This window comes from Mustela lutreola, chromosome 5, assembly GCF_030435805.1.
Source record: "Mustela lutreola isolate mMusLut2 chromosome 5, mMusLut2.pri, whole genome shotgun sequence".
NCBI lineage: Eukaryota > Metazoa > Chordata > Mammalia > Carnivora > Mustelidae > Mustela > Mustela lutreola.
Genome location: NC_081294.1, coordinates 78,443,702 through 78,465,155, shown reverse-complemented (window position 1 = coordinate 78,465,155; position 21,454 = coordinate 78,443,702). Strand labels below are relative to the sequence as shown.

General features: G+C 42.5%; 2 protein-coding genes across 5 annotated transcripts; both read right to left on the bottom strand.

Annotated features, from left to right (window-relative positions):
• Positions 1–6,506: 6,506 nt before the first annotated feature.
• Positions 6,507–14,498, bottom strand: ZMAT2 (zinc finger matrin-type 2). Of its 2 annotated transcripts, none has more exons than XM_059174809.1 (6): positions 14,322–14,498; positions 12,370–12,463; positions 10,517–10,640; positions 8,854–8,927; positions 8,257–8,402; positions 6,507–7,520 (listed from the first exon to the last, which is right to left on the bottom strand). In XM_059174809.1, exons 1-6 carry the CDS (start codon positions 14,358–14,360, stop codon positions 7,377–7,379), a joined length of 621 nt encoding a protein of 206 aa, XP_059030792.1. In that variant the 5' UTR covers positions 14,361–14,498; the 3' UTR covers positions 6,507–7,376. The 2 variants fall into 2 exon arrangements, with proteins under 2 accessions (XP_059030792.1, XP_059030793.1); XM_059174810.1 differs by lacking the exon at positions 14,322–14,498 and adding an exon at positions 12,797–12,943.
• Positions 13,707–21,413, bottom strand: LOC131832149 (histidine--tRNA ligase, mitochondrial). 3 transcript variants are annotated; one of them, XM_059174793.1, is made up of 13 exons: positions 21,101–21,413; positions 19,588–19,662; positions 19,203–19,322; positions 18,982–19,077; positions 17,860–17,985; positions 17,657–17,764; positions 17,306–17,479; positions 16,921–17,014; positions 16,010–16,137; positions 15,678–15,917; positions 15,396–15,512; positions 15,048–15,194; positions 13,707–14,508 (listed from the first exon to the last, which is right to left on the bottom strand). In XM_059174793.1, the coding sequence occupies exons 1-13, from the start codon at positions 21,206–21,208 to the stop codon at positions 14,449–14,451; spliced, it is 1,593 nt and encodes a 530-aa protein (XP_059030776.1). In that variant the 5' UTR covers positions 21,209–21,413; the 3' UTR covers positions 13,707–14,448. The 3 variants fall into 3 exon arrangements, with proteins under 3 accessions (XP_059030776.1, XP_059030777.1, XP_059030778.1); XM_059174794.1 differs by having other exon boundaries at positions 17,306–17,452; XM_059174795.1 differs by having other exon boundaries at positions 17,306–17,404.
• Positions 21,414–21,454: the final 41 nt, after the last annotated feature.

The window sequence follows — 21,454 nt, the reverse complement described above, 5'->3', positions numbered from 1 at the left end:
TCCCATTAAAATGACTACCATATAAACAAACAAACAAAAAAACAAACACCCCAAGTGTTGGCAAGGATATGGAGAAACTGGAATTTTTCTGCACTCTTGGTAGGAATGTAAAATAGTGCCCTGGTATGAAAACCAGCATTCCTCAGAAAACTAAAAATGGAATGACTGTGTGATCCAGCAATCCCAGTTCTGAGTATACATCCAAAAGAAATGAAAGCAGGATCTTACCCTCTTCACTACCTAGTAGTTGTACTTGATCTGGCTTGACGTCAGTGACTTTTAGTGGCTTAGTGATGTGCTGATGGCAAAATGACTCTCTTCCCTAAATTATTTGATGTAACAGTAATAACAATTCACTAATTATAAGCCAGTTATTGTTCCAAGCATATTTTAAGATTTTTTTTTAAAGATTTTATTTATTTATTTGGCAGACAGAGATCACAAGTAGGTGGAAAGGCAGGCAGAGAGAGAGGAGGAAGCAGGCTCTCCGCTGAGCAGAGAGCCCGATGCGGGGCTCGATCCCAGGACCCTGGGATCATGACCCGAGCCGAAGGCAGAGGCTTTAACCCACTGAGCCACCCAGGTGCCCCATATTTTAAGATTTTAACTAATCTATACACCCAACATGGGCTCAAACTCACAACCCTGAGATCAAGAGTTATATGTTCTACTGACCGAAGCAGCCAGGCACCCCTCCATTTCATTTTTTTTTTTAAGTAAATTCTACCCCCAACAATGGGTCAAGTTCACAACCCCAGCCAGGTACCCCTTGATTTCTTTTCTAAGTAAACTCTACCTCCAACATGGGGCTCAAGCTCAAAACCCCGAGATCAAGAGTTGGGATGCTCTACCAACTGAGGCAGTCAGGCAATACTCCATTTCATTTTTTTAAAGTAAACTCTACCCCTAACATGGGGCTCAAACTCACAACCCCAAGACCAAGAGTCATATGCTCTATCAACTGAGCAGCCAGGCACCCCAATACAGTGAATTTTCATAAGAACTATACAAAGTAGGTGCTATGAATGTCAATGTTTTAGAAATCAAAAAAGCAGTGTAACAGAGGTAGAGTTATTTGGCTAAGGTTACAAAGTGTGGAGGTTCTAGAACCAGGGCTTAAACCCTTATACTCTGCCCCTAGAGCCAAGACCCTTAACCTCTACACTAAAGGGCAAGAGGGGTTAAAGCAGGATCATTTTTTTTTTAAAAGATTTTATTTATTCATTTGACAGAGAGAGATCACAAGTAAGCAGAGAGGCAGGCAGAGAGAGAGGAAGGGAAGCAGGCTCCCTGCTGAGCAGAGAGCCCGATGCGGGACTCGATCCCAGGACCCTGAGATCATGACCTGAGGCGAAGGCAGCGGCTTAACCCACTGAGCCACCCAGGCGCCCTAAAGCAGGATCTTGATGAGATACTTGTACAGCCATCTCCGTAACAGAATTCACCATAGTCAAGGGGTGGAGGCAACCCAAGTGTCTACCAGTGAATGAATGGATAAACAAAATGTGGTGTATACATATGTGTATGTATGTGTGTGTCACACACATACACAACAGACTATTATTCAGCCTTTAAAAGGAAGGAAATCCTATCACATGATATGGCATACATGAACCTTGAGCACATTATGCAAAGTGAAATAATAAATAAGCTGTCACAAAATAAAAGGCCAGTCACAAAAAGACTCATTCTGTGATTTCCCTTATACAAGATACCTAGAGCAGTCAAATGCATTGATGATTGATGTACCAATAATAATGATGATGTCAGAGGCTGGGAGTGTGCATGAAAGTGTTTAATGGACAGAGTTTCAGTTTTACAAGATGAAAAAAGTTCTGCAGATGGGTGGTTATTATGGTTGCATAACAATATGAATGTAAATACCACTGACTGTCCTCATCCAAATGGTTAAAATGATCTGTGTACTTCACCACAATTAAAAATTTTTTCAAGGAAAAAAATTAGATGGCCTTCAATTTCCCATAGAATAATACCAGCCTGGGCTCCACTCCCAAAAATGTGCCTTCTATTTCACTTCATATTGCCAACAGTAGAGCACATTCTTCAAGTAAGAAATATTAGCCTGCCTCACTTACAATTGTTGAAACTGGAAAATAAAAGCATCTCAAAATGAATAGAAAATGGCAGGCATTACATTATAAAAAGTCAACAAAAAATGAGAATATATTGAAAAACCTAACTATTAAACAAATGCAACATTCCAGCCCAAACTAAATAAACTTAAACATTTGGTGTTATGAAAAAATATTGTGAATCAAAAAAAGAAGTCAGAACTAAAGCAAACAAAAAAGAAAAGATATAAGACAAAAGTTAGTCAAAACTTTTGTCAAAGACAAATCATCTCAGGGGGTAAAAAGTCTAATTTGTAAGATGTCCAAGGTAAATAGACTTTATTTACAATATAATAAGTGATATTAAGGAAAGGAATTAAAAGAGTCAAGAAATAAAATCAAGAAAGCAGTAAGAAGGATCAGAGAGAAAGTACTAGAAACCAAGGCAAAACAAACAACAACAACAAAAAAAACCCCGCCAACATATATTATATATATTCCTTAAAGAAAAAAAGCAAAAATAATGGATCAGATGTAATATTCAAAAGCATAATACAAGAAAAACTTTCTGGAAATAAAATATGAATCTACAGGGGCGCCTGGGTGGCTCAGTGTTAAAGCCTCTGCCTTTGGCTCGGGTCATGATCCCAGGGGAGCCTGCTTCCTTCTCTCTCTCTGCCTGCCTCTCTACCTACTTGTGATTCTGCCTGTCAAATAAATAAATAAAATCTTAAAAAATATATATGAATCTACACATTAAAAGGGTCATTCCATGAACCTACGGAAAACTGATATGGAATGGTCAATTCTGAGATTTATCTTAGAAACTGAATTATATTTGAAAGAAAAAAACCATCCAGGCCTCAGGCAAAAGATGAAATCATTTAGGAATTAAAGAATCAGGTTGGTATTTTCACTGCAACATACAAAGAAAGGTAGCAAATAAGTTTTTAAAACCTCAAGGAAAGGAACTATGAACCAAGATCTTATAGCCACCTGTCCTTCAAATAGCAAAGCTATAAAAATCAATTTGGGATATACAAGAAGTCAAGAATACAGTATTCAGGAACCTCTCTTGAAGAATTTACTGAAGAATGAATTTCATCCAAATAAAGACTAACTGGGGAGAAATTCAGAAAACTGTATGATGGGGAACATTAAATATATTAAGTTGTAGATATTTAAAATAAAGGTGGTGATAAGAATGGAAAACCCATATGCAAATTTTGTTTCCTAAAAACAACATGACTAAAAAACTGGGAGGAGAGAAAACAGAATAAAATAATTGGGGTTATATAATAGGAGGGAGTTAAGATATGGCTGACAAAGGAAAATACAGATTCCCAATGAGGAAAAGAAATTTGAGGACACAAGAAAAGATACAAGTATAACCATACCTTTGGAACAGAAGGACAAACATTACTAAACACCTAAAGAAACTCAGTTTTTCATATATTTGTTTTGGGTTGTTTTTTGTTTTGTTTGTTAGCACTTCCTTACTTTCTGGGACTGTAAGATGCTCCAGGTTCACCTCTTCATTTCCTTCCCCAGTCGTAGCATCAACTTTCCCCAAGAAGCCTGGTTCCTGGTGTAAAGGGAGCTGAACATTCACTGGAAGCCCAGTTGCTCTATGCTCTGGATGGGGGAGGAGTCTTATACACTCTCTCCAAGGCTGATTATTGGGAAAATGAAGAGAACCAGCACAGCAATAAAGAGCTAGAATATCCTGAACCATTCCAGTAGTTAGGAGGTGCTTTATTTCAAGGAACTGCTGACCTAGGGCCAGTCTGGCCACATCCTCCGAATTGTATTATCTTGAATGACAAGAAAGATGTGTGATACAGTAAATTAACCAGGAGTGATCCAGTATACTCTAGCATCCAAAAAACTGCCCTATCCAGACACTCTGAAGGACTACCTGAGGACACACTGCTGTGAGGACTCACATCTCATTAACCCCCTAGCAAGCTCTCACAAGCAGTTCCCTTCCAAGCTTATTCTGTTACTATACGGCAGTCACCTGGTCCATGAGTCTCTGGACACACCCCCTCTAGCCTCTATACTCATCAGACAACCACAGGGAGTCGCTCTGTGATCAAACCAATTTTCACAGTGCCTGAGTCAGAAGAGTGGAATCTTTACAAGGTGCAAGCTGTATTCCAGGCCTTAACCTCGCAATTTTGAGGCCAAACCAGATAAACCCCACAGCTACTCACCCAGGTATCATAATAGGTGTTACATGGTATTGCTTCTAACTATTTTAAACATTATTTTAACCCCCACATATGCTCATTCCTGGGTTTCAGCACCCAAACTATTTTTTTAAAACCACCAAAAATAAATAACCCCACATGAATATTCTATTCCTTTTATGTACATTTAACAGCTATCCTTTCTCTTCCCGTAATTCCTTCCAGGTAAGTTGTGTCTTTTTCTCAATCTACATATTTAATTGTATGTACAATATAGTTTTATGAAGGCAGTTAGGGCAGGAGGTGTGGAAATCAAGGTATTGATTTTGTGCTTTTTTGTACTTAATAGTACTTAATAGTATGTCTTGGTGATCTTTCTTGTTAGCACACAAATCTAATTCACATATATAGTAATGGTTGCATTATATTCAAGAATAAATGTACCAGTTTTATTTTAAATGTTTCACTGTTATATAAACAAAGCTGCAGTAAACATCCTTGCAAGTATATGTACACATACACAGATATGTTTTTAGGATAGACACTTAAGTGTAGAATTGCTGGATTAAAGAATCTTCACATTTAAATTTTTGGAGGGGGTTATGAGAGAGATACAAGAATCACTGTAGGTGCGGAAGCCACAGAATCATCTGAAGCCATCCGATCTTTTGTTCCCTAGGTACTTTAAAGGCAATTCCACCAGAATGTAAATTCCATGACAGCTGAAACCCTGATGCCTTACCCCAGAAAATACCAGGGCCTAGAACATGTTCAATATCTAAGCAACCACTGAATAAATGAACACATGGAGGCCAGTCACAGGCATAGTCCTCAACCAGAATGCAAAATTTTCATGGATTTTAGAGACCACAAATATCAAAGAAACTTCTCTTATAGAGGTTTCTGAGTTACCTGGGATTGCTCTGGGCTCCTAAATTTCCATCCCATCTTCTTCCCCCTTTCCAAGTCACCACCTTGAGTCCTTTCACATACCCATGACATGGACCAACCCCTTAGAGAGCCAACCACTTGCCAGTCCCAAGAGAATTTAGAGAACCTAAAATTTAGAATGCTTTTTAGAACAGGTGACCAAAGTTAAGATTCCACCATACCAAAGGGAGCAGGAAATCATTTGAAGACAAGCTGAATTAGGTGGTTTCCTGAAGAGTACTAAGAAACAGAAGGAACTCAGCTGATGCTTTCTCCAGCCTGCCTTGAAAGGGGAAGCAAAAGGGCCCAGTCTACTAGAGTAGAGCATTACTTGAAGGACCTGTAGAGCACATAATCCTATCAAGGGAAGAACCCATTAATCTGTCTGCAATTGGCTAAAAAATACTCTATGTGAAACTCTGAGCCAGTAGACAGACACATTCACAGTGATTAGGCAAAAGTTATGCCTGGCACCAAGGGAGTTATGTACAAAAGTCCAAAGGATAGAGTATAGTACTTTAAGGGACCCACAGGTGGTTCAGACGCTTCAAGGGGCTAAATGAGGCAGGGAATGTAGATAAGCCATATGGTGGCAGCCTTGCTAACCCACACAGAGCCCACTTTTCAGAGTACAGAACCACCAAAGGTTATTACAGAATTCACCTAGTTGGAGTTTGTGTAAGTATTGCTGGTTTGTTCAAGAGACTGATTTTTTTTTCCCTCTGTAACCCTGGGATCTGGCACAGTACCCAATCCAGGGAATATCAAAGCTTTCTCTTCAGTTAAGCAGTATGTGTCATCCAATTCTCAAGTGAGACCAAAGTAGGGAAGGCAGCTTATCAATGCTTCTCAATGGGACTGAGGGGACACATCCTATCTGTCAAACTCGGGGAGGAGGTGCTACCAGCATCTAGTAGGCAGAGGCTAGAGAAATGCTAAAAACATCCTGAAATGCACAAGAGAGCCTCCACAACAAAGAATTAACCAGGCCCAAATGTCAAAAGTTCCAAAACCAAGTAATCCTGTGCTTAGCATAACTGCATATAGTAAAGAAAACACTAAGTTCAACCCTAAACTCTTCCAAAAACAGACCAAAGGAGGCTAAAATTATAGGGAAAGTTCTGTTCAGACTCCTCCGGACACACATCCCATCAGAGGAAAATACAACTCGTGCTGAAGGAACCTAGGAAAAAAAAAAAAAGTGACAGGGCTCAAATGAAGGGAAAAGAAAGAAGGAGGTCTATATGTAAATATTCAGTGTAGGAAGAAAAAAAACAATACACAGGGAAGAATATGGAATGTTCCCACCAAATTAACAGGCCCAGTCAATGCCATTTATTATACATGTTGAACAGTCTCTGAGACCCAAGGGTTCCCATATTAAGGTTTTTTTTTCCTTTTTCTTTTTTGCATCAAACAGGTTCTTCCAAGAGCCTGCTCACAAGAAAGAAAAAAAAAGAGTAATCCTCAACAAAATGAAACAAACAGGAAAAGCTGAACAGTCTACATATGAAAAAGAAAGGTTAAAAAACTCACCAGACAAAAACCACACCAAACGTTCGTCCCATTTAATTTCCCGTTACATGCACTGAGGGAGCCATGAACATAAGACCCCAAGGCAGCAATGTTCTGAGGTTCTAGCTCTGGCTCCCTCTATGTGACAAATTCATGCACACACGCCCGCACATACCACTGACCCAGGCAGAAATACACATACATGCACAGGTGGTGAAGAACCACAGGGGGTTGGGGGGGAAAGAGGGCTATTCAAAAATGTGCTATCAACTGGACACTGGGACCCAGAAAATCCTTCTGCTGCAGGCTAAGCAAGAGTCAAAATTAAAACAGAGAGAAAACACAGGAAAAATGTAGGATGCTCAGAGAAGAAATTGGACAGATGAAGAGGGAAAGATACAGGGGGAGTTTTGGGAAAGCAGCCTCAGAAGAGGTTTTTCTTTATTGGGAACTCAGGCAGAGGTCCTGTGACTCCAGTGACATACTGAGGGAATACGCCACAGCATTACCTTTGCATCCTGTGCTCTCTCCCAAAGTAGAGGGAAACCACAGACATCCACCCTCTAGACCTCCCCATTGTGGCTCTTAAGGACTTTCCCAAGTATCCCCCCAAAAATGACACCCCCCCCCCCACACAAAGTTAGCAAAGAGCCAAGCACGGAAAGCCTCAGTAACTCTTCTTGGTGGAACCAAAGCCAGAGAAGCCCATCACAGCTGCCATCTCATCATCCTCCTCAAATGTCAAGTCCTCCTCAGCCCTCCTTTTCTTCTCCTTCTGTTTCTCTTTCTTGTAGGCTTTGGCCTTTTCCTCCTAGGGGGGAAATCACTCAGAATCAGTTCAGACTCCTGAGCCAAACGTTGCAAGAGACAAGTGAGTGTCAAGACTCCTTTCTATCTTTAGGAGAAAATAGTTAAAGGCAAGTAAAATTTCAAGAGCAGAGGAAAAGCCACAGTAAAGATTTTAAGGAACAAAAAAGAGCAGTTTTAGCCTGTGAAGAGCACTTCTCAATCCTACATCCCAGTTCATCTCTAGTTCTTAAAAAAGTTATGGAAGGAAAACCACATAATAGCAACTATCACTCTGGGGCACAAAGTATATGCCAGTAATTGATCTAAACACTTTCTGTAGATTATAAACTAAGATCTCTGATGGGAAAACTGAGGCATGGAGAGATTAAATAACTCGCCCAAAAGTCATAGCCAGTAAGTGAAGGAAATAGAATTCTGACCCAGGCAGCCTGGTTCCATGAGCCTCTTAGGGATTAGGTATATTTAATCCCTGCTATAGTTTAAAAACAAAAACAAAAACAAAAAAAAAAACAGTAGGCCCAGACAGTCCAGGAAAAAAAAGGATAGGTTTATAGCCATATCCTTCAGATTTCAAGAGTCCCAAACAAAGGTAATAAATGTTCCCCCCAATATAGTGAAATTCAGGATACATCTATCCTCTGAGGGTGGGAGTGGAACAAAGAAGAGCGCCTCTTCACAATTCATAATATGAAATTCAAAGCTGGTGGACAAAAGAGGGAAGGCTAGCAGAGCCTTACCTCTTCTCTGAGCTCTTTCATTCTTTCCTCAAAATCATAATCTTTCTGTTTCTCTTCCATCTTCTTCTTGTTGACTTCAAATCGTTTCTTCACCTGATCCAAGGTGGAACGTTCCACACGCATAGACATGCCCAGATTTCGCTGATCTGGGTGGGAACAACAGAGAAAAAGGTAATGGCATTACAATAACCTCAGCCCCTGAGAAACTCTTTGACATTTAAAAAAGTCTCATAAAATACACATCAAAAATAATTATGACTGGGAAAAAACTCCCTTGGTTTTACTTATTCTCAGAAGCAGCAGCTACAGACAGCAAGATCCAAGTGACTTTCAACTGCCCTTTCTTAGCAAATGCACACTCGTCAGGACAGCTAGGCCTTGGAGAAGCGCTCTGTCTGGGCTTATTGAGAGCCTAGAACAGTGTCTCACCTCAGGGCCTCCAAAAACATTAGATAATGAAGTAAAGCATGCCCTGTACTGAAGCCACTGGAGAAATTCTCGGGCATTAAAGAAAGATCCAGTTGAAACCACCCTTTCTCCTACCCCACCTCCAAAATCCAGTCCCAGCTCCAGTCACAAACTACCTCCAAGCCTTACGTTTCTTTCCATTAATGTGATCCAGGAAGTTGATAGAGTCCTTCACCACACAGTCACAGACATTACAGTAATACCTAGCAAATAGAAGAAACCACATTTGTGTCAAATCTAGCTATAAGAGCTTAATGTTTTCAACCAACAAACTCATATATTTAGGTAAATTTCCTTTTTACAAGAAGAAGACACTTCTCATTTTCATAAAGTATTACCTCTTAGAAGCATATGGTAGCCAGCCTCTAAGACGGGCCCCACAACGACCCCTAAATTCCTGGTATTTGTACCCTGGGACGTCCCCTCCCAATTTGTACTAGGGTTCATCAGTAACCAAACGAATACATCATGGTGCCTAGCAGCTCAGTCAGTTAGGTGTCTACCTTCGGCTCAGGTCATGACCTCAGGGTCCTGGGACTGAGCCCTGTGTCTGGCTCCCTGCTCAGCAGGGAGTTCGCTTCTCCCTCTGCCTGCTCCTGCTCTCTCTCTCAAATAAATAAGTAAAATATTAAAAGTTCAAAAGTGATGCTATAGCATTTCCAAGATTAGGTTACATTAAAAAAAAAAAAAGTGGCTTCAGTATTAGTCTATGTCTTATTCTGGGGAAGCAATTACTTTATTGTGAGCAGCACTGTGGAGAGGCCTCCAAAGCACTGTCACACGAAAAGAGCTTTGAATCAAATCAATCAGGCACACTTATGCCTCAAATGAATGCAGACCTAGAAGACACCTTCAATGAAGCCTTGTGAAAACCTAAGCCAGAATCAGAGTTAAGTCTTTCCCAGATTACTTCCCACAGAAATTGTGAGCTACCTGCTATTTTATGCTGCTTAATTTTGGGTGAACTTGTTATTTTACACAGCAATAGATAACTAATACAGAGAGAAATGACATGAGTGGGTTTCCTAGGCAACCCAAAGACATGTCACTCACTGCTATTTTTGCCCTCCTGCTAGAAAACCTAAATAAACAGAGAAATAGTGGTGGGCAAAAGACTAAAGTTCTTTTTTTTTTTTTTAAAGATTTTATTTATATATTTGACAGAGAGAGATCACAAGTAGGCAGAGAGGCAGGCAGAGAGAGAGAGAGGAGGAAGCAGGCTCCCTGCTGAGCAGAGAGCCCGATGCGGGACTCGATCCCAGGACCCTGAGATCATGACCTGAGCCGAAGGCAGCGGCTTAACCCACTGAGCCACCCAGGCGCCCCAAAAGACTAAAGTTCTTGCAGGACACTTCTTCCCATGGGTTATAGTCTTGTTCTAGGAAGAAGGTGTACAATCAAGTAATCCGTAACAACTACAAAATACTTTGCACCAGTCTGGAACCTCAACTCCCTTTATTCACCATCAACAGCTCCTAGGCTCCACTCTAGCTCTACCTAATCTCTCCCCTAGAAATGTCTTTAATAGTCCTTTCCTTCATTTTTTCCTTTTAAGATATGAAATAGTAGTTACAGCGCTAATATGAAGAGGCCTACAGAGTGGTCCCTGCTTAGAGACATTAGTATGTTTATTGAGGCTTTGGTGGGGAAGAAAGAAAAATCTAATGGTAGAATTATAGGTAACATGGTTGTTTTCCTGGGGCCAGAAAACCTCCTCAACACTTGCTAAAACCAACACAGACAGTTTATTTAACCTATTTTTAGCTCCTGAGAAAGATGAAAAGTCACTCACCCTCCCATCTCAGATTGCGGCGTGGTCTTGGTAATGACAATTGTCTTGCCAAGCTTGGATTCCAGGTCCACCTTATAGTCTCTATGTCGGAGAAGCTCCCGTTTGACTGGCTGCACTGGTTTTCCTAAAATTATTATAGTAGAGAAAGAAGTCCCTTTAATATTACAGTTCCTTAAGCAGAAAGGGAAAAAAAATGCATGCAACCCAAAATACAGATATCTACTCTCATTTCTTTCTTGAGCCTGAACCAAGGGAACAGTGAGAACCTCTAGCAGCAGCTAGTGAAAATCTCAACAAAGGAAAAATGAAAAGCAATCCCTAAGCTCTCCAGACTTTTTATCACTTTAAAACCAACAAGTCTAAGGGCACCTGGATGGCTCAGTGAGTTAAGCCTCTGCCTTAGGCTCAGGTCATCATCTCAGGGTCCTGGGATCTAGCCCCACAACAGGCTCTCTGCACGGCAGGGAGCCTGCTTCCACCCCCCTCCCCACTCTGCCTGCCTCTCTGCCTACTTGTGATATCTGTTAGTCAGATAAATAAAATCTTAAAAAAAAATTAAAAAATAAAAACCAACAAGTCTAAAAGCAAAGTTTATTTATTGATTAACTGAACTGAAGGGGGTTCTTAATTTTCACAAAAAGCAAACTTTTAAAAGAAAAGCAAGGAGGGGCACCTGGGTGGCTCAGCTGGTTAAGCATCTGCCTTCAGTTCATTTCAGGTCATGATCCCAGAGTTCTAGGATCAAGTCCCGCATCGGGCTCCCTGCTCAGCGGGAAGTCTTATTCTCCCTCTGCCCCTCACCCTGCTTGTGCACTCACTCTCAAATAAATAAAATCTTAAAAGAAAAAAAAAGATTAAAAAAATTAAATAAAAGCAAGGATAGGCAGTAATACTTTCAGATAGATATCCCAAGTACAACACAAAAGTAATCTTTGGAAGACTGGGGAAAATTTTTTAAAGGGGACCAACATTCAGGAAATACCTGTCACATACTTGGCACTACTGTATAAATTATATCAAAACTAAAAGGATTAGGGGCGCCTGGGTGGCTCAGTGGGTTAAGCCACTGCCTTCGGCTCGGGTCATGATCGCAGGGTCCTGGGATCGAGTCCCACGTCTGGCTCTCTGCTCAGCAGGGAGCCTGCTTCCTCCTCTCTCTCTCTGCCTGCCTCTCTGCCTACTTGTGATCTCTCTCTGTCAAATAAATAAATAAAATCTTAAAAAAAAAAAAAACTAAAAGGATTAGTGTGTGCAAGGTGGTGTAGAAGTGAAGTGAAAGAAGAATGCATATGTTTGAATACAGATGAAAAAAATAGTATTTCTTTTTGTATAGTGGAATCTCTACCTAGGAAAGAAGAACCAACTCCCTGACACTGTACAAAACATAGGGAACAGTACCACTAACCACCAGCTGAAATAATCACACGGTCGTTGGTGAGTACCCTTGCTCTTCTCAGGTTATAGGGAGGGGAAGGTCCTGATTATTATGTTCTTCTTCCCCTTAAGTGACTTCAAGTGAAATAGTATCTTCAGTAGCAGTAATGCACAGCTGCGAAAGTCATTTCTCTACTAAGGATTCTACTGTCCTCTCCATACTTGAGGAAAGGAGGAAATGAGCTAAGCAAAAGGACGACAAAGAAAGTAGAGGAAACAGAGCTGGAAAACACCTCAACACTGCTTCAGTCCATTTCCTCGCTCTCATTTTCTACATTAAGAAATCCAGAACCAGGGAGGCAACACTGTGCCAGAGGATACACAGGGTATGAGGACATCGCATTTCAACTTCCCACCCGTTCTCCAGCTATGGCTTCGCTTCTACGATACCCATGGCCCTTGATGGAGCAGGCACCCACCATCCTTCTTTTCTCTCTCTTCCGTGAGCCTCTTTTCGGCGAGTTTCTCATATTCATCTTTGTCCCACTTTCGGCGAAAGTCCAAGTTTTTTGTCTGTAAGGAGAAAAGCGCTCAAGATTCGCTGCTAATCATATCCGACCCCTAGAGAAACGGAGGGAACCGCGTCCACGCTGGCAAGGCGTCCCCCGGACCTGTACAGAGCGAAGACTTTCCGGACCGCACCAGGAGGCTGAGGTGGCCTCAAGACCCTAACCCAAAAGACCGCCGGGAGTCCATAGACCCTCCGCCAGGACCCCACGGGGAAGTTCTTGAACCCGGGACACTGGACCGCAAAAAGGTGTTGAGAAGCCAGTCGGGTCAGGATATTCCGCGCTGAGAAGCCACCCTCTGCCCCCCAACCAAAGCCTCTTCACACACAACACCTACCCCGCTACCCGACGCCATCTTCACTGCGAAGTGAATGGGAAGCCGGAAAATGACGTAAAAAGCGGCCCCGAGCCGTAAAGCAAGCTTGCCCTCCAATAAAGTTAGAGTCTCGCGTTCTAAACGAGCTAAGGACTGGAGGGCTTCTAAAACAAGCTTGTCGGCCCCGCCTCTGCACCGAGGAAATGGCGCATGCGCATGGAGAATGTGAAGCAACACGGAAGTAAGGGCGCCTACAAATGTTTTCGCCTTGGCTTTCTAAACAAGCATCATCAAAGGACTGATTCAGTTCAACTCGCCCATTTTACAAAGAACGACACGGTTTATATCGGTGCCCTTTGACCTAGTCTAATCAATTTTGTGTGCGTTTGCCAAGAGTTTCGAAATTTTCTTTAGGGTCTAATGGGTTATCAGGAGCCTGCAGCTGCCCCATTTACCCGTATGCACTAAAGATATGGCCCCGACACCAGTGTTTTTAAAAGTTGCAGCCTCCCCAGCGCACATACAGAAAGCATTTTTTGCACATGTCTCTTTATTTTTGAAGCAATATTATCACCCTTCGGTTAATTCATCTTTCCTTCTGGGAGGAACTTTATAGTCATTCAATCTATAGGGCACAATTTAGTCAACATGATTGGACTTGGAAAGGCCAGTCATTAGCCTACAGTCATCAGCCGTAGGGTGAAGAACTCTGGCAGACAGTTCACTATATGTTGATTTAGACATGACTGTGTCTCCAAGTTAGGGAGGAAGGGACAGTGGGGAGCACTGGGGAACTGACTGCTCCCTTCACTTAATACAGAAGCATCACACCTGGAGGTTGCTCCTAGCTCTCAGAATTCTCCAGTGTACACTCCAGCATTTTCTACAGCCAATGCAAAACAATCTCCTGATAACAAATCATCCAAACTACTACATTTAATATTTTATTTAATGTATTATCCATTCACTTCTAGAACAGCCACCTCCATAGGAGAACACAGAATATAGACAAGCAATAATTCTGGCACAGGAAATGATTTCCAAAATCTCAAAAGATTAGACCATTTTGTCAGTCACCTATTGAATTCAACATTCAAGATTACTATAAAGACAGCCTCACTCTATTAAGAGTGTGGACTAGACAGATTACATGTCAAAATGAGCACTCCTATACCGTTAGGACAGCATTTTTGTCCTCAAACAAAGGAGAAAGCAGCCATTTGCCCCTTCTTTGCTGTCTCCCAAAACTCCCTGGACAAGCCAAGGGAAGGTTGTGGACAAATTTCCCCAAATTTGGTCAGAAGCCATAGTGGAAGATTAAGTACCTGACTTCTGATCTTAATGGTCTCGGCTTGAGGCAACTTTCCTAGAGCCTTGCTCAAAGCAACCATCTCGGCACCTCTTGGTAGCATTCAATAGCACTTCAAATCTGCCATCTGTCTCTGCAGTTAAAGCATGCCTCTTTCACATACCAGCCATCTGCAACCATGCAGAATAGCTGCTCACACTAGCCCAGGAATCCTCAGGGCCTCCTACAGTTCTGTACCCAGAAAGGATGGAGGAGGCAGAGGAACTTGTCACTCATCCTGGCCAGCAGTTGTGAAGTCCATCAGGAACTCAGTCCTAGAAGAAACACCTTCTAGAAAGAGCAGCAGATGGCAAGCAGGCAAGGATTAAGACTCAGATAGTCTCTTCTGAATTTCAGTCACAAGACTTTCCCGTTTAATGGCCACCTGTAAAGTAAGAGAACCTTCATGTGACAAACTACAGAGTGTAATACTAGCTTCTTAGTCACTGCATTTCCAAATTCATTTTATCCTGCATCTGTTCCCACTACTTATTTAACCAGTAGGAAGAAGCGTGGGCTTCAAGCTGAACTAGAGAACGTATGCACTTAAGACTAAAGAGATTCCGGGGTGCCTGGATGGCTCAGTGGGTTAAAGCTTCTGCCTTCGGCTCAGGTCATGATCTCAGGGTCCTGGGATCAAGCCCTGCACCAGGCTCTCTGCTCAGTGGGGAGCTGCTTCCCCCTCTCTCTCTCCGCCTGCCTCTGCCTACTTGTGATTTCTCTCTCCGTCAAAATATAAATAAAATCTAAAAAAAAAAAAAATTTCATCTGTCCTTCTGCCCACCTACCTAACCCTAACTGGCTAAAAGATTGCCTGTGTGGCTCTTCATTCTTCTCTATCACTATTAACCCTGAAAGTACTTCCTCAGCCATAAGATATATATTTCTTAAAGAATCTAAGGTTCCTTCTACTCCCCCACTCACCTCCTCCCTGCTGGCCACTGAACGAAGTTTGATTACGCCTTCTTTAAGTTCTTGCTCACCAATAATGACTACCAATGGAATGCCCATGTGCTCACAGTAGTGCAGTTGAGTTAGTAGTTTCGGGTTGTTCTTATACAGCAGCTCTGCCTGGAAAGGGTGAACACAGAATAAGAGGCTTAAAAGTGACCACACTCCTCAAGCATTTACAAAGAAGTAAGGAGCTAGCTCTCCTACCAGAAGATACTTTAGTGAAAAGAAGGTTTTGAGTTCCGCCTTAGGCATTAGGTAGAAATGGCCACCTGAATGGCCACACATACCTAGATGACTTGGATATCAATTCTACTATACCTTGATCCCAGCATCCCAAAGCTCTGAAATTAGCTTCAACCGTTCATGAAGAAAGTTCTTCTGTGGTGTAGCCACAAACACTTGGGTCTCTGTGGTCCGTATCTTCTGACCAGAAGTCTGATTAAAGAGAGAGAAGAAAGTAAAACTAATAAACAACTTCCTGTGCATAAGTAATTAAAAAAAAAAAAAGACATAAAGAATCATCAGAAAACAGTCCAACTGTATATCCACAAACATGAGTTTTTAGTCTCCAGCTCCACCCCACCCCTACCTAGTACCTACCTTTATCCTCTGTTCCAAAATGGTGAAGATTCGCTCCACCCCAATACTGAGCCCCACACACGGCACTTTGTGGCCCTTGGGGTCAAACATGCCCACCAACCCATCATAGCGTCCACCAGCAGCCACACTGCCCACATTGAGGGACTCCTCAGACTGAGCTGGGGTCTGTAGTAGCACTGCTTCGTAGATCACTCCAGTATAGTAGTCCAGTCCCCGAGCTAGGCTTAGGTCAAAAGAGATCTGTGGGAACAAGACTATAATAAGTCCAAAAAAGACTCAGAACACTAAGAACCCCAAAGTTCACCAGGAAGTCCCCTCCCAATTCAGCTTACCTTCTCAGCAATTCCAAATAAAGTCAGGTATTCAAATAGCAGCTTCAAGTCCCCCAAGCCCTCTAGGGCCTGCTTGTTCTGGGATAGTCTAGAATCCTGCAACATTTCCTCTATTAAGGATACCCCACCTGGGGAGATATATGGGGAGAAATAAGATCTGTGCTTTCACCCAGAAGTGTTTTACCCAAATTTATTCTTAATATGCTCCAGCTAATCCTCACTTTCTTATTTAAAAAAAAAAAAAAAAAAAATCCTGGGCTCATGGGTGGCTCAGTGGGTTAAGCCTCTGCCTTTGGCTCAGGTCATGATCTCAGGGTCCTGGGATCGAGCCCCGCATCGGGCTCTCTGCTCAGCGAGGAGCGTGCTTCCCCCTCTCTCTCTGCCTGCCTCTCTGCCTACTTGTGATCTCTCTCTCTCTCTGTCAAATAAATAAACAAAATTTTTTAAATAGAGTCATTAAAAAAAAAAGTCCTGATCTCTTATGACCAGACTCTCCTCCTCTGCCTTTGCCATCTGAAGACATAAAGTGTTTATTACACTAAGTAAAAGAGAAATTAAATTCAAGCCAGACTCTGGCACTTAGCTTATCTTTGGAAAGGAGCTATTTCAGGGGCACCTAGGTGGCTCAGTGGGTTAAGCCTCTGCCTTCGGGTCAGGTCATGAACTCAGGGTCCTGGGATCGAGCCCCACATTGGGCTCTGTGCTCAGCAAACAGTCTACTTCCCCCCACTCTCTGCCGACCTCTCTGCCTACCTCTCTGCCTACTTGTGATTTCTCTCTCCACCAAATAAATAAATAAAATCTTAAAAAAAAAAAAAAAAAGAAAGAAAGAAAGGAGCTGTTTCAGAGATAGAAGTTGTACATACCTCCCCGTCAGTTTGATCAATAGCTCTGAAAATGCTGGTTCTTACCATGACATTGAACATAGTCACCAATTCTATCAGCCACTTCAGGAGCCAGGCCTTTCTTTGCCACCATCTCGTGTCTTACATCATTCCACGATATCTGCACAAATACCCAAACATTAGCCCACTTCCAAGATCCTTCTTCATCTAACTGGAAATGTCACGACTAGCTAACACTATACTCAACAAAGTCGGAGACAACTTAGAAAATGCAGTCAGTCAACAAAGCTTTTGCACAACAAAGTTCAGGTCTTGCTTCAGAATATCTCCTTACCTTCCCCAGAGAAAGCTCATTTCCAGCTATTGTCTCCTTATTTTTTTCTAGGGGTACAGATTTCAGGGCAGGGCAGAGATTCTGATATGGTCTACTGAAGCATGTCTTTTTAGTTACCTTGTCTAGTTTGTCTATTGAGGAGCAGATGGCATGGAACTTGCTTTCAGGAACACCACAGACAGCCAACATCCCATCCAAAATCCGCCGATCATTGACCTGTGAACTCAGTGGAAATAACCCCAGTCCCTTGTCCATGTGCTTTCCCTCAAAACAAGAGCAGTCCCTGTTAGCCTGTCTCATAAAAAGGACAGAAAATAATTTCCACAGCATCACTATATAGACGAAATATAACAGCTGTACTGAGAAAGTCCCAGGTCTACAGGCTTAAGGGCTGGAGTCACCTATGTTTTAGGAGGGCACCCAGATCAAATCCAGACTTCTCCCTTCAGTCCTCAGCCCTAGTCTCACCTTAATGAGAAAGTCCCCCAACTGCAACCCACTTAGGATTTCACACATAATCTTTAAGCACTCTGCATCGGGGATCATAGGGTCAAACTGACCAGCAATGTCAAAATCCTGCAGCAAAAAAAAAGGGGAAAAACGAAATCTTCACTGAGCAGCCAATTCCCAGGTTGCAGATCCCCAAACCTGTATCAATGCTGGTCACTTACACACTGGCAGAACTCCCTGTAGCGACCTTGGACTATGGTTGGGCTCTCTCGCCGCCACACCTTTCCAACATGGTAGCGTTTCATCCTCTTCACTTTATTCATAGCAAGATAACGAGCAAAAGGAACCTCACATAAAGAGGTTAAGGAGAAAGCATACTGCCTCCAAAGCTTGGGCCCAGTGTACAGACATTTGGGAGAACTGGGCCATTACCAACTGGATCTCATCCACTAGGATGAAAACAAGGACGTTCTGTCTTGTTTCCCACTATCCCCAAGGTCTAGAAGTGCTTGACATTCAATATATATAAATGAATGAAGGAACCCCATCAAGCAAAAGTGCAAGTTCAGTAAAAAAGCAGAGGAAATTGGCCTGCTGCCCACTCTATGAGATAAAAATGACCCAAGAACTCCAAGCATGGGCTATTCCTTCCCATTCAGATCAATTCTCAACCATTTCAAAATAGTCAAGTTTCAGAACCTGGATTTGCCTGCAACTTCTATGTCAATTTTTTTTTTCCCTTCTTCTCTTTCTTTTTTTTTAATGCCAACGTTTCTTAAAGTATAGGTTGAGAACCACCCACCTCTTCATGACCCCAGTGCCTGTTTAAAATGCAGATTGTTAGGGGCGCCTGGGTGGCTCAGTGGGTTAAAGCCTCTGCCTTCGGCTCAGGTCAAGATCCCAGGGTCCTGGGATCAAGCCCCGCACCGGGCTCTCTGCTCAGCAGGGAGCCTGCTTCCTCCTCTCTCTCTGCCTGCCTCTCTGCCTACTTGTGATCTCTGTCTGTCAAATAAATAAATAAAATCTTTTAAAAAATAAATAAATAAATAAAATGCAGATTATTAGATTGCTGAACCCCAATCCAGGTACAGAATTAATATCTGGGGATAAGGTCCAGAAATCTGTATTTCTGCAATCTTCCTCAAGGGAGTCTGATACACAATGAAAGTTAAATGAATGTTTCAGGCCAGGCTCTGCTGGCAGAATTGCCTTCTGGGAAAAACTGGAAGTAAAGGCTAATGCAAATAGACCTATGGATCCTAGAGGCACTGCTGTCCCTTTTGTCAAAGAAAACCCTCTGGATTTGGAAAGAGATGTCAGTCTCCTAACACTCAGAAAGATACAGTAAGGTCATAGCGCAGGGACAACAGCTCTCCACCTTGATCCTTCAGATCATAGATTAGCCCAGAGTCCTCTCCATACTTCTCAGTGAGCATTTCCTGCAGGGATCAAACAAAAACCACCAGAGTTCAAAGGAGGACTCCAGAAAACAGGCTAAAAGCTCTTTGGGAAACTGAAGGCAAGAAAAGAAATGGAGTTCCAGCACTCTCTTTTCTCTTCTTACCTTAAGTTCAAATGCTGGAGTATCTAATCTCTTTGCTCCGTGACGTTTAAAGCAGCCAACCACCATATCAAGAATTTTCTCCCTTATAACCATCTGCTGGGGACTAAGATCTCTGGTGCCCTAGATACCAAAAGTAGTCATGGTGAAAACACAGACAAAAAACAAGATCATTTAAGACAAAGGGTTAAACAACACCTGTAATTGAAAATCAGTAGTTGAAATCTCTTTTGAGTTCAGCTGACTGAGCCTCATCAGTATCTCTAGAATAGTGACTTTTTAAAACCTAATCTTAAAAGACATTAAGATGGATTAGGAAGAGACAAGCAGAGCAGAGGGCAGTCCTCCAAGGCACTCTAATAGGACAGAGTGGGGCAAAGGGCATTACCTTTGGTGTCTTAATAATAAAATTTGATTTTTCTTGATGTGGTTTCAGTTGGGACGTTATCACTGCCTCTGAAACCTGGCAGAAAATAGAATGTGAGATGTGAGCCACAAGACTAGCCAGACTTGGGACATCTCTCGCCCTATCACCAGACCTGAAAAGACCTCTGGTCTTGAGCAACAGACAACCTGAACACTGTTTTATCCATTTCAGTCTCCGCCTCCCTCCAAAACATGCATCATATTTGCACTATATACTTAATACAAATAAGATAACATCTTTATCATATTTGGAGGGTTTTTTAAAAGATTTTTTAAATTTATTTATTTGACAGACAGAGATCACAAGTAGGCAGAGACGCAGGCAGAGAGAGAGGAAAGCAGGCTCCCTGCCAAGCAGAGAGCCTGATGTGGGGCTTGATCCCACGACCTTGAGGTCATGACCTGAACCGAAGGCAGAGGTTTAACCCACTGAGCCAAACAGGTGCCCCAATATTTGGAGTTTTTAAATGAATACCCTGTATTTGGGCTTTTTAAACGTCTGGAAAAGCTTAAGCACCCAAGAACAATGAAGGCACAGAACAACCTACCAGTAATGCCACCAACCATCTAGGAGTAGGGATTAGTATGATCTCTAATTCTTAGTTCCAACTCAAAGAGCAAACACATGAACATGAATTTTTAATACAGAAGCAATGGTCATTAGGCTTAGAGACATGGAAAAAGTAACCTAAAGACAGAAGGGAACGCAGAACATGCCTGGTTGAGGAGAGAATAGGAAATGGCTATCCAAACTGAACTAAAAAAATCAGACTGGTAGGATGCTCTAACTGAAAATTAGTAACAAAAGATCTGAACACTGCTGTTCAGGATAGCACAAAGGATCTGCTAGGGTCTTTACCAAAGTAAAACTGAATTGGTAATTTTGTTTATTAGGAGCAGGCTGTATGTCCTTCCAGAAATATAGAGAGTATGGTAGTTCCTTATTTTGGCGGATTGTCTCCTCCAAAGGATGGCAGTTCAAGTCCACGGTCCTTCCTCTGCAATTCCAAAATCCCCAAATTTCTAAAAACCGCAAAGTGGTTTGTTTTGGCGTTTCTTTTTCGGCGGCTGGGAGGGGGGAGCTTATTTTGAGGTAAACTCTAATGTGAACTCAGTATACCTTTGGTCTTCAGTCATCTCACTTAATGGGACTATTTATATACTTTGCTTAAGAATGTATTTGACCCCAAGAGGTTCACCTCAGGGATTGCTGGGCCTATGTTAAAAATGCTCCCTCACTATGTATCCGTAGATAAGTCATTTAACCTTGCAGACTGTTTCCTCAACTGTAAAATGGAAATAATCCCAACTTCTCAAGATTGCTATGAGGATTAACTGACAAAGCACCTAAAATGCTTAGTTCAGTACCGGTAAACTACTCAAAAAAACCCGACTGTACTACTGGACTGCCCGCTGCGAGTCCATGCTTTCAGACTTGGATATCCTGCCGCAACTGACCACTCAATCTGGCTCACCTGACTATGAAAATGTACCTCCCTGATGCACACAAGACCGGACGGTCGCAGGAGCTGGCTCAACAGTGAAGCCCAGGCCCTCCTGTGCCGGAGTCCGAACGAGGGCATCGTGTAACAGGAGGCCGCCTTTCCGAGACAGGAGCCAAAGGACCTGGGAACGAGGCAGGTCGGACCCCACCCTAGTGAGGGTGCAGACAGCTGTAGAGGTTAGCCGTGGCACCGGCGAAAACGCGATCACTTCCGCATCTTCCAAAGACTGAAAGGCGGCTCTAGACCTCACGGGCTCCGTTTCAGCTTCAACACTTCCGGTAGTAGCCGGAAGTGGTTGTTGCGTTCGGCGGAGGCTCTCTAGGC